This window comes from Anopheles cruzii, chromosome 3 (genome assembly GCF_943734635.1).
Source record: "Anopheles cruzii chromosome 3, idAnoCruzAS_RS32_06, whole genome shotgun sequence".
In the NCBI taxonomy this organism is placed as follows: domain Eukaryota; kingdom Metazoa; phylum Arthropoda; class Insecta; order Diptera; family Culicidae; genus Anopheles; species Anopheles cruzii.
The window spans coordinates 80318276-80331691 of NC_069145.1; the positions used below are offsets into that span (position 1 = coordinate 80318276).

The 13416-nt window shown below is 52.1% G+C and overlaps 1 protein-coding gene across 1 annotated transcript in view; it reads left to right on the plus strand.

Moving 5' to 3' along the window:
* LOC128274422 (bone morphogenetic protein receptor type-1B) overlaps positions 1-13416 on the plus strand; it is a 78235-nt gene that overhangs the window by 43811 nt on the left and 21008 nt on the right. Inside the window, exon 2 of the mRNA XM_053012620.1 lies at positions 6648-6755. Within this exon, the coding sequence (XP_052868580.1) occupies positions 6668-6755 (88 nt within the window). The 5' untranslated portion in view covers positions 6648-6667. The remainder of the gene's footprint in view (positions 1-6647; positions 6756-13416) is intronic.

Genomic DNA, 13416 nt, shown 5'->3' on the forward strand with positions numbered 1-13416 from the left:
CAGCAACATTGACTAATTTTATTTTCGTTATCACGTGGCGTCTGCCGGTCCCGCGCATCGTGATCGGCGCGGCGTGATCGCCATGGAAAATGTCTGGAGATCGCTCGGCCCGCGATAAGACCAGGATGCGATCGGTAGCTTCTACCTTCTTGGGTTTGGCTACGCGCGCCCGCCAAGTGTTAGATTCCCCATCCGGGCTCTCCGGACAGTTCGGGGTATGCTAAATTGATGGGGCAACGTTAGAAGAAGCAACACTTTCAGGGCTCGCCGTCGGTTTCGGTGGTGACGAAGACGGATTCAACGAATTGCCTTTATCAATTTGTTTTCCCCTCGGATCCGCATAATTTGTTGTTGCCCGCGGCTATCGCTTATCAAACGATCTTCGTTCCATTCCTCGAACCCCGTACAGCAGGGGCCACAGTGTGCTGGTTGGCGTTTTAATATCTCTATCCGCGGCCACCATCAAAAAGTGATCCCCACACGGTCACGGACGAACGTTGCTTGCTTGTGGACACGTTTTACGAGACATTGATCGTCCGGAGCGTGTCGAAGGCACGGTAGAGAGTCTAAATGTGCTCACTTGCTTACTTATCTTATCAGGCTGCGCGAACCGGCGAGCGATCTGCGCCTGTGCCACCACGCAAGGTTCCTAGCAGGAGGCGTGCTACTGGAACCCCCCCGCGGAAACTTCTACCTATTACCCATTAGCTACGCATTTCGTAGCCATCGAATGGTGGCGACCTGCGTTCCGAAACATACAAATTTTAAACGGCAACGACTTGGATTATTACTTAGCTTCATTTACGCGCCGCGCCGCCTCAGTATTCCCTCACGGCGTTCATCCTTTTCCAGCGGTCCGGACCGCGAACCGTGAAACATCGGCCCCGAAATTGGTTGGCGAGCGAGCCGCAGAAAACGAGAGGGCACTCCATTGGGCTCGGTTCTACCACTCAGGGCGGCCCTGTGGAAGTGTTAGCTGGTGGCCCCAGAGGTGTGGAAGGGAAAGGAATAAGTTCATCAAAAAATTAAGATAAGCGTGAACGCCTTTGAACTGCGCCGCCGACTCGTGGCGTACAAAATGTGTGTGCTCCGTTTTATTTTTTCGCTTTCGTTCCGTTCCGACAAAGGGAACTCCCGGACGACGACGGCCAAGGCGACGACCGGCCAGGGCCAGGATAAAGCATAAAGGCAGAGGATCGGTTTCTTCCTGTCTTAAAACGTTTTTCATATTCGTTTCACTTTTCTCGGCTCGGCTTTCGGCCGTGTTGCGATCGATATTCAGCAGCAGCAGCGCATCGTTCTATTGCGCGTGTGTTGCTTTCAGCCTTATTATGGGCCGCGCGAATGGCGAATCTGCGGTTCTAGCCACCATTAATGATGCATAAGTCATAAAAACATTACAAAGTAGAATTACCCGCGCCCGCGGGTTCGGGTTCAGGTTGATGGCTTCCTAGAAAGCTTTCTCCCGCGCGAACCGCAAAGCGCGTCGCCATCAACGAGTTCTGGCCGCCGCCGTCGCCGGAAGATTTATAGACAAGTCGCCGGAATCTGAGCGCGCTCGCCCCAAAAGCGTCGGAAGGAACCGGTTTCCTGGGAAGCGACGGATCCCCGGTCCGTAACAGTGCTGCTGCTGCTGCCGGTGGTGCTCTTTTGGAATGCTGCTACCCGGACGCGCCATCGTGTCGTACCGTCGTATTTTCCGTGAGCCCCCCGATCCGAACAGGATTGGTAGACTGTCGCGAGAGCGCTTCCTTCCGAGAACTCTCTCGGAACGGCCACGCTAGAGGTGTGATAAATTTGAATTTTTAATTAAAATTATTCGGAAACAATGTCTTCTGTTTCGGGGTTCTTTATCTACCGGCGACGTCCCGGTTGCGTTTGGTCTCTGCGGCCGGATGCGGCGGCCGCTCTATGCCGGATGGGTCGCCATCCCATCCGCCGACGATGTAATGGCCGCTAGCAGAGCTTGGTGCTTGCTGGTTGGCGCATTGTGAATGCGCATAATTGATTGGGAGACACATTTGCATTGCAGCTTCCGTTCACGCTTCATGAAATAGACATTAAGATGACACGGCCGACATTTCCCGGAACTGCCGGGTTGATAAGAATTGGCCTCGGTTTGGCAGAACTCTGTTATCTTTGTGATGTATCTGAGTGCTTGGTTCCGAATTATGTCAAACGATGGTTTGTTGCTTGTTAAGTTTAGGACAACATGAACCGACCGCGGGACTCCTTATCGACTTACAAGGCCCCCTGTCAAGTAACCGGCGACAGTGGAAACCGCGGCAATGGTACAGTTACATGCGCTGTGCCTACGCCGAAGCCCATTATTATGGCTCGTTAGCGAGGCGATTGATAACGCAGCCCTTACAGCAGACATCCTGCACCGTGATTAGATACGAACGTTCCGAGAAGGGAGTGCCTCTGAAAAGAGACCACAGCAGTTCACAGGTGCGTGCGGACTTATCGGTCCTACACCACCGCAGTTTCGCAGTCCACAAATGCGCTCGAGGCTCCATTTATGTCCACCAGCGCGCGCCCTACAGGTGACGTACCAAATTTGCTTTGGAGGCTACAAAAATGGCTTCACCCGGTGCCGACGGTGCCCGTAGAGTACGCAACGCAATTGAATAATGAACCGCAAGAGGCAAAAACAGGCAAAATGAGCTTCTTCCATATTTGGCGAACTGCTCTGCGTATAGAGCGTCCGTCGACGACCGACCAAACTTGATGGACCGCGGAGCACTCTATGCGTTGATGCGTGCGGTGTCCTCCACTACTTCCCTTGTTGGGCTCCGGACCGGCCGGCAATATGACAGCAATGATTAATTTCTCACTGCCAAATTAATGTCAACGAAATTAAGAACGGCCCCGGCGCATGTTGTCCGGTCAATCCGGTGGTGGTTTCGTCTTCGGCCGAGCCGACCACACCGCCCCGTATCGGGCGTAATTCTGCTTTTCGGATTCGACTCGCTTAATTTGACCCCATTATTCATCGAAATGGGAACTCTGACACCGCCACGAGAGAGCACTGCGGCTTAATGAGACATCGTGCTCAGTTCCTTTCGCGCGCTCTTGCAATGAAGCACGGACTGAATTGGTAGCGTAGTTAAAACTCCAAAAAAGGACACTCTGGGGGCCCCAGTTCCAGCTCTGTTTTAGAGGGCGCCAAAGCGTACCGATTTCGAGTACTGTTGCTGCGAGTTGCTGAATGCAGCTCCCAAACAGTTTTGTGTAAGGCCATCTGTTAATTAGTAAACTAATTTTAAGTATATGAACCTTCCCGCAGGAAAACCTCCGTCAAGCTCTCTCTCTCCGGCCACACGCCGGCTGCTGGCTGGCAGGCTGGCAGAAGTTTATTGTGGTAAAATATTAATTGCTTTGCGGAGACCCTTCCGGAGCACAGAGAGCAGAGAATAAATTTTAATCTTCACACATACACAGCCGCGCGGCCGGCCCTTCCATCCTGCCGCCCGGGGACGGACCCACTCGACAAAGTGCTAAAATGATGCTCATTTCCTGCCGCTTAACGAAATTGCGCCGGGAACGCGGGATAAAACGCCGGAATCAAAGGTTCGCCTGTGTTAATCTCGCGCCACTCGCGGCCGACCAAAATCCCAAATTAAATGGCTCTTCCGAGGAACTGCAGCTCTCCCGGAAGAGGTCCCGAGTCCGCCTGAACCACGGACGCACAGACACAGCCACGGAGTCTCGGTGCTAATAAATCATAAACATATTCAGTTCCGCCGGTTCGCGCTGGTAGTGGTGTGGTAACACATTTGAAACGTTCCCTGAAACGGTTGCGTTGGCCAAGACGTCGTCGTTGGGTTTCGGGTTCATTTTTCATCACAACGAGAAGCAGAAGAAGAAGACGCTGCACTTGGGTGTCCAAAATGCTTATGCATTCTCAAAACATGTGTGACCGTGGGCCCAAGTGTGTGACCGTGTGAAGTGGAAAGGATGTTCGGTTTCGGTTCGCCCCCGGCCCGGCCAGGCCCTGCATTCGTTGTGCGCCCCCGCCGCGGAGCAGCCTGGGAACGATGTGCTAGGCAAAAGGACTCTCCAGCATGTGGCACTGAGTTTTTTTTCACATCCTCTGACAGGGATTACTTCACGGTGCCGTGGCTTATGCTGGTGGCAGCCTGCGCGCAAGTGTTTGTGGATTTGGTGTACTCCCAACGGGGTCATGCCGAGCCAGGCCATAAAAAGCCAGCCCAGATTTCCTGACAATGCCCTGATGCTGTGTGGTTTTCAGGACGGGATTGGGACAGGATTTTCAGCTGCAGATGTTTGCGTCGCTTCTTGGAATCATAAAACGGAACGGAACTGCAGCAAATCTCTCTCGTGTGGTCAGCACGTTTTGCTCGGCACGTACGTTTTCTTAAACACACAGCTCGGTTCGGGGTTGGGCCACATGTTCGAATCGCAACACTCAAATCGAACAAACAAAACGCGGAGCAGCATAATAATGCTTTGAATTAGAAACGAATTCATGCTACTCCGTGCCAGACACACGCGAATCTCGAAGCCTTCCTTTCTAAAGACCAATCCGTGGACCAATCGATTCGCTTCCACCCCTTTTTCTTGATTGTTTGTTGCCTGTTACTGTGTTTTGTTGATTTCGTTGTTGCGCACGGCTTAGATTGTGATAATACGCGGCTGCACGTGCCGCGTACATAAGCGATCCCTTTACATTCTTGTGTCGCTGCCGCCGCCCCAGCATAATGCGAGGTCCTCCCACCAGAGGGAGCGGTGGCAACATTAACCTTAACGCGCACAGGCGAAAGGCGTGAAAAATCACCCACGAGCTGGCCGGACTTCCAAGCCCACTTTTGTGCAACGCGCTCCCCGTTTCAGTAAGTGCTTCCTACCGACCCACGACCTAGGGCCGACGATAAGTTTCCTCGCTCCGGTAGTAAAAATTGCACACGAACCCGCGGCGGCGTGCCGTGGAAAGAAAATTGGATACGGCCCGGCCCGGGCGGGTAATGTATGTGTTGCTGTCCGTTTTTAAATCGCGAGGGGCCACCGTTATTGGCAAGGAGCTGTGATGCGAGGGTCTCGAGGGCCAATAGTTTTCTTTCTGCTGCAGGATCGGGTGCAGGGCGAGGTGGTAAATTGCAAACGAAGTTTCCAAGGTACGCGGAACTTGCCGTCGGAGTCGGCATGGTAGACAATACGTAATTGGACGTTGGAAGAATTCCAGTTCCATCATACGGTGCCTGATGCCGTTTAGAAGAAAAGGTCCTCGCAAGGCACATTCATGGAATAGTTGGGATTCCCAGCCTTTTTTCTCTTTGAAAAGTTTGGCCACATCTGGTCCCGGTGCTGCTGGGTGCAAACAAATCGGTCGTTAGGTTGTTCGCTACCCAACCCAGACTTTGGTCGTTCCAGGCAGTTGTCGTCGTCGTCGTCAGTAGTTCTGTGGCAATAAACCCCCCCGGGTGGGTTACCTGGGTCTGGGTGCAGAAAAAAAAGCATGTTCTAGATGCGTGCTTTCGCCCCGACGATCGCGCGTACTGAACGGAACTTAATTGCTGTTGACCCACAACCTGCTCTCGATTTAATTACATGCACACACACATAACGTGTGCCACGAGAGGCGGCGGCGGGTGAAAAACTCTCAACAACCTGCCCTGCCCGGCGCCGATGTTGCGGCCGGCGTCAACAGTTCGTGTTATCTGTCAAGTATGTTGAGTTTCCTGTGTGTGCTGCCCCTATGCTGCCTGCGCCTGAATGCACCGTTTGTTCTCGCCTCGCGCCAGTGCAGCTCTCGCTTTATCGCGTTGAATTCACTTCACCGTGCGTGGCGCAGCGCCTGATCGATGCCTCACGCGAGCCACGAGCCCCGAGAGGGGTTCTGCCGAACCAATTACTCTATCAATTACGACAATTTAAGAGACAGTTTGACTAAAAACACGCTGATAAGGTTGGTTGCAGCACACCATAAATAACATTTTCTTCCTCCTGCGCGCTAACACTCACTATCGCTCCGAGGGGTCTGCGTTTGAAACGGGGTTTCGGTGGGGTCTCTTCCGGTGTCATTTTTTCTGTTCCACTTGAACCACTCGGCGCCAGTGGAACAGGAAACAGTCAACAGTCATAACGCTACGCTGATAAATCAGAATCGAACCATCCCAACTCACAAACTTCGCGGCTTGCGTAATTCTTTCCAATAATCCCGTCCCGAGCTATGCGTGCAATGTGACCCTGCGACCGGCTACCATCCAACCCAATCTGGGTCCACCGCCACTACCATCAACCCTTCTCGATTCGTTACCGTTATTTTCGAAGCAATCTTTAATGACCTCCTCGGCGTCAACAGCCGCGAGTGGTCCGAGGGTCCACTGGCTGGATAAATTGGCGACAGACGGTTTGAAATTAAAATTTCCATATGATTCATGTGTGCGCGAGGAGCCAAGCCCTGCTACTAGGGTGCACTGCTGACGAAGATTGATTTCCCCTTCGGGGCTTAATTAGAAGTAATGCGGCCTAATTGCCATCCGAACGCGGAATGGTATGTTCGCTACCGCTACAGTATCTGCGCTTTCTACCACCAACGTCATCGCATGGCGATCGTATTGATCTCTCTACTTGAACACTTTGAAATACTGTGCTATAAATCCCCGCTTTATTCTTTATTTCAGTGACACAACAATCAGGACATATGGAACTGCAAACGCCCGTTCCCGATGATCGGCGCGATCAAGAACACCAAGATGATCCACAGGAATCGGTCACCACCAATGGCGCAGGTTAGTAAACGGGCTAATCACCATCATCATTATCGACCCAAAGCGTGAATGGTTCATCAAATCAAAATCAGAATGTCCTCACGACCGGTCCTCGGTGGTCGATAAATTATGCAAAGTTCACCTTCAGACCCCGAACCGCGCACCATGATGATCTAAAGGTGAATCATCCTTCCCCCAGTATCAAGTTTGTCAACCCACGGCTTCACCGACCTGGCATTCGACAGACGACATAAACCGCCGCCGGGTGGGCGTTGGGGCCCCAAAGATGCGATCGATCCGTGTCATCGATCGGATCGATTGGCGCGTTGAACGAGAAAATCCGGCTCCGGGGGCTCCTTTTCGGGGTTGCGGACTTATTTGGTGTTTTGATTCGTTCGAATCACACGGATATTGAAACGAAGATGGCTCGTAGATCGGTTCTGGGGACGATTTCGGAGACAGCATAAATCGGGACAGCATCGGGTGTGTGTGGGACACTAGGACATAGGGCGGTATTAATTAACGTAGCTCGCGAATCCGCCAGCACGGTCGCGCAAAAGTCTTTCGCGGTGGACAGGAAGTAGGAAGCAGCTGTCAGCGTTGGCCGTTCGGTGGTAGACACACACAACGCCTTGTTGGCTCTTGGCTAATTGGCATCGGGCGCGTACGGTCACGACCGCGCTGTAGTACCCCGTGGGCTGTCGGTAATATTTGTCTTTGGCAATAAATAATCACGCTCCTCGTCGCCACCGTCAGGTGCCCGGTGGGGCTTGATGAATGGCGACTACGGACCCGGACCCCGGCCGATGATGCAGTCGCGATCGCGCCAACCGCGATCGCGTTCAGCCCTGTCAGCCCTAATCTCCCGAAACAGGTGTATGTCATATGGTTATGTAAGTTTATAAATAATCACACTCTCGCGCGAAACGCGTTATGCACCACCCCCGGGGACCAACAGCAAGACGGATCGAAAATTCTCCACCCTGCCTAGAATAGCCCTGCCGCGTTCGCAAACTCGTTCGCCGAGTGAACAGGAAATTTACATTGCCCCGTTCGCGAAAGATTGGGCTGCCTGGACCGCCGCCGCGAGAGGAGCTTGGTCAATGCTGAGGTGAGGCCAACGAAACTGCACTTCAAAACAAAATGTTGCCGAGATAAAACTTTGAAACACAAACTAATGAGAACCGCTTATGGACAGCGGCCTGGTCTGGCGACCGTGTGGGTGTTTCGTGCTCTGGCAGCTCAACCCGTGACGCCCGGGCCCAGCTCCCCCCCTCGGTTCCGCCCCAAAGGGGGTCTGTCACAACGCGCGTCACTCAGAGGGCGCACCACCACCGAACCGCGTTCCAACTGGCTGCATCATCGGCGAGCGAAAAGCTATGAATGAAATGCTTGAATGATTTGCTCCGTCTTGCGCCACTTGCGGCCGCGCGGCCCCCGCGTCTAATTGGTGCGGGGTTCTATACAAAACTCTACTGCGATTTTGCGCAATATAGCTCCGGCCGCGTTGGCGGAACTGTTGGCGGATTGCCGGTAATGTATTTCTTGTCCCTCGTTACGGCACAAGCGGTGTTACTCATTGTGGCCCGCAGGCCTACAGCTGGCTTAATTGATTTCAAGTTATGATATTGGCCATAAACTTTGGCTATATGCTCATGCTCTCGTTAGAACAAATGACGCCTATCGCCTGCGAGTGCGATACGACCCGGCCGAGGCAAACTTCCGAAAGAGTGCGATGACTCCGACGTCCGCGGCGCGCGGCTTCGGTATCATCCTTTACGGGCGTTATGGCACACGCTCGGCACCATGGGAGCTGTAAAACAATTTAACGCCCCCCGTTTGGTTGAAGCCCGGGCGTGTGTTGGCGTAACCGTCCGTGCAGCGTCCGTGTGAATGGAAGCGACAAAAAAGCCCAATTTTGTGAAACACTCCCACACAAACCAGTTCTTCCTTCGTCCTGGCCGCGAGACTGCGATTTTATGGCACTTTTGACGCCAACCCCGGGCCAGTTACTTGTTGGGCCACGCGTCCATCGACAGGCAGCCAGCAGCGGCCATTTACAAACAGGCATTATCCAATATGATTGCACCCAACAAAGCCCGCGCCACCGTGCGCAGGCGCAAAGAATGCCTAGAAACCCTTGCCTAGTGTGTAGAACCTTCCAAGACATCCCTTGATTTACCTCGGCAACAATCTGTGCTTCCCGCGCGCTGGCTGTCGATCGCCGCTCGCAGTTCGTACTTATCGCGGTATGCAAAGCCACCCTGGCCAAGCCCTGGCCCTGGCGGCCCTCGACAAGTTCTCCTTCTCAACATTCCACGGTAATTCTTGCAGGTGACACTTCATAGGCTCTCAAGGCTCTCGCTCGCCCGCGCGACCCGCGCACAACCAGCGATTATCGCCGGCCCTCCCTCCGACGTTCGATCCGCGATCGACGTGGATCGTGAAAGTGGATCGTGTCTCGCGTCACCATTTAAAACGGCGTTAAATCACTTGTTTTTCGCTATCGATTGCTCGTTGTTCACACCGTTGTTGTTTTTTTTTATCTCACTCGATGCAGTGGAAATAATGTTTGCCGCGCTTCAAGCACGGCGGCCATCGGGGAACGCTGGAACGTGTCTTGGGCGCAGCACCTGCAGTAATAATTGTTGCACGTTGGTCTGATAGATTTCTAATGAAGTTGTTTGGATGGATACGTCAAAGATCGGTGTAAAGATCAGGCGTGTGTAGAATGTGACTTCGTAGGGATTTCCAGCAGGTGACTCTAATGCCAACTCATTACTAACATTATCTCGTTGCCAGTTGTTGATTCATCGGGGAACAGTCACGTCGGAGTCGGAACAGTAAGATACTCTTACGGATGATTAGAACTTGCGACCAACATTCCCGCCTGAATCGGTCTGAACTTCACAAATACCACAGAAATAACATCAGGACAAGAACGACCCGGGGGTGCTCGAAGGAACTTGCCAAACAACTGTCTGCTACAATGTTCGGTTGGTTTCAAGACATTGTGATTCATTTTCGACCCACAAACGGTAGCCAGCCGCTATCAACATGGCACATGGAGCTTTTAGAGTTCTTCCTTCCGTTCCTCCTTTTTCTTTCCAGTGGTGGCCCTGTCTGTGGGCAGCAGCCACCACCATCGTTGGCTTTGGAGCCAACGTTGGATTCTGTCGTTCGCCGTCGTCGTCGTCTTCGTTTTTGTTTGCGTTTCTTTACGCGATTTCACTTGATCATCCTTCTTCGGGAGGGGTGCGTTCTGTTGGGGCTACGCACGGACGGAGAACGGAGAACATAATCCGGCAGGAGACGCTGGGCTGGGTGGTCGCACAAATTTACGCGCAGACACGAGAACACTGTTATGCTTTTAAGCATAAACCGCGCCACGTTTTGGCCACACCTTTGCGCTCCGTCTCCGGTCCGCCGGCTCCGTGCCCGGCGGGAGCCGATTCTTCTTGCGCGCGGCGTTCCGCATCAACTTCAAAGCCCCCCAGCCGTATGCAAATCGCGGGTTGTGGTGTTCCTATTCTTCGCCGCCAACCAGCGATCGGTATTTATTAAGTGCGACGCTTCCATTTCAGCTCAGCGCGCGCCGGTGTTCTGTTCTGTTGTGCGAAATATTTTCGCAGCCGCTGCAACGATTCCGAGCGATTTCTAAATGGGAAACATATTTAATCGTCAAATGAAATCGAGTTCGCGAGTTCCTTCGCTCGCGAATTACTCTCTGTTGTAGGGTGGCTCAGTTTGGGCAAATTGTTCTACGAAAAGTATGAACGCCTTTTTATGAGGCCCCCAATAAGCGCTTAATCATGTCGTTGACACGAACGAATCGTTTCTTTTATTGGATTATTGAGGATTATTGGGGCGTGCGGGTTGGGTTTGGATTATCTTAAAGAACTTCAAAAGCCTCCAGAGCACACCGACTTAAGATAAAAGGATGCACTGTACCGGGCCCGTTTGCGTATAGGCTTACGAGCGTTCAAGGCGTTTTAGTAACTATTTCATCTGTGGTGACCCCACCACAGACACTATTAATGGAGCCCGTTATCGTCGCAATGGCCCACGTTACTGTTTTGAATATGGAGCATACAAAGTATCCTGCACGGCAGCCAAATTCAGCCGGTAATGAGCGGCGGGCCGTCGTTGATCTTGGCCCGTCGTCCCACACGAGGCGAGATAAATTTGCGCAATTTATGCGTAAAATCCTGAGACGTTTCATTGCACTCATTACTGGCACAATGAACGACATACTTTTCGGCGCACAGCACGGCATGTCCCGTGCTCAGAATCGGGCATTAGTGCAGCGCCGCCGGTGCAATTAGGTGCCAATGCAATGTGTGCCCCACCGTTTTTTTTATTGCGGCCAAAGGTGATGGAGAAATTTTAATTAAAATGCAAATTTCCCACATCACCCCATCACGTTACAGCAACCGTTTTGCGAGGATTTAAATATAAATTGAGTCGAAAGTGCGCGGCGGGGCCATACTTTACGAACGGCGCGGCGCGCGCGCGGGATCGCGATCGGCGCGAAATGCGACACGCAGCGGCAGGCGAGTGTCAACGCCCTGTCAGCCTTCCAAGGTGTTGAAATATATCGGCTATACGGCGAAATTCCGAACAGTTTATTACTAGGGGTAGCCGCGAAATGCTGGGAGGATTTTTCTTTATTTGGACCCACCCCATATAAATGTTGCGTAAAGTTGGGATCTTTTTCTTCCCCCAAATACATCATTTTACTCGTATGTGGATCTCTGATCACCCTGCCTATATTCCTCGCCCTGAAGTGATGTCGAAGGTAAGTTGGTTCAGCGATCGACCAGAACTTGTGTTGTTCTCGTAGTTTGTATCTTGAGACTTATTGTTCACAGCACGCAGCAGTGGAGATTTGTTAGGAAACCCTGTACGGGGAACGGTTTACTATTGTTTAGTGTCTTCTTCCCGTTTTTAACCACGCGTAGGCACCTACCGAGCTCGGTTTGGGTGGAGGATCGTGTTAAAAAAGCACTCCCATCCTCGGGCCTGTGGCGGTCAAAAGTGTTTCCATCATTCTGTCGCTGTCCATTAGCTGGATCCGTTCCTATGCTCGATCATCGCACTCGGGGATCGTCCCACCTCTCGCGTACGATCGCCTTGCGCATCTGTAGCCGTTGTTGGTCCCGGTCGTTCCTGGCGGGGGTTACTCGTGAAATGAAAAGAAACGAGTGTAATAATAAAATCTGATTCCTTAACACTTGAGAAGAACGGTTTTTTTTTCACTCGCTCTTCGACTTCGCCTGTCGCCCGGCTCTGGGTTTGGTTCATTTTTCAACCCACTTGCCGTCGGGACCGTGCCTAACCATGGAACCGCTTTTGCTTCGTGGAACGAACGGGGCAAGAAGACAACCAGGGCCGATCTGTGAACAACAAAAGCGCTGGCAAGTAGAAGGAGCAAAACGAAGAATTAAGATGATGAAGAAGATTCGAAGGAGAAACCCCGAACCCCCGGTGCAGAGAGAAGAAACGAAACGAAACCCCAGACTGGCGGCCAGCGCAGGGGAAACGGGGAACAAAAACAGTCAAACGTCAATTCCTGTAGCGATTCCCGGAGTAAGGCAAAGGAGCAGCAGCAGCCCAAGCCCAAGAGAGCAGTGTAGTCTGAAACGAAAAGAAAATCATAACCGCGCTCTGAAGCCTCCTGGACCTAAACCTCTCTGGACACACAAAGCGGACGACGGAGAAGACGAAGAACGCGCACCGAACAGGCAGGCGGGTCGAGGCCTGGCGGGGCAGCCAGGGAACCTATCGTCCGACTGCTAAGCTGTTCTGTGGTTTGCCTTTTCGATTATTTTGTTGTATAGAAACTGAGGGAAGTAAAAAATGATGATGGCCGGTATTGAAATGAGATAAATATTACAGTCAAGATTTTTGGGATCTCCCTGCCGCGTTGCTGCCAGAAGGTTCTGCCAGCATGCTGCTCAAACGGTGCGCGCAGGACGCGCATTCACCTTGGCGTGGCCCTTCTGCTGGCCGGCCAGACAGCTTTTCTATTGTGTTTTGATCGTTTGTTTCGTATCGGGCCGTAAAGACAGTTCATCCCGTCGTCTTCGGAGCACAAAGGCACCACCATATTCCTTTTGCCCGACGACGACGTTCGGTTCCTTACAGCCGGGTGTAAAATACGATTTTTCTCAAGTGTTGTGATACGCCTTTTACCGGTGGACCTGAAAGTTTGGCCGTCGATCCTGTACCTTCTCCGTTTCTTTTTTTATTTTTGCTGTTGTGGTGATGTATTACAATCTCTGGCCTGGCCTCTGGCGGATATTTGTGAAATCGCACTTTTTGTCTGTTCACTGATACCTGGGCGATAGAGGTATGAATGCAGCATGCATGGAATGCATCCCAATGTTCTCGTGGCGATGGGAATATTAGAGGCCATTTGGCACCTGTTCCCGTTTACATGGGTGCGCTGGTGGTGAAGTTAATTTACTGACACAGGTGCCACAAGTTCTTACGTTAGCTGCATAAAGGTAAGAAACATAATCTAGAACACTCTCTAGAGAAACTCGTTTCGAAATCCCTGCATCAACCTGATTGACGTTGGGCGCGAAGCATGCTTCTCGTCGTCGACAGACAAATAAGTGGAATAGTTTTATTCCTGTTCCTGTTTTTGTTGGGGCGAATGGACATGGCAGACCTGGCT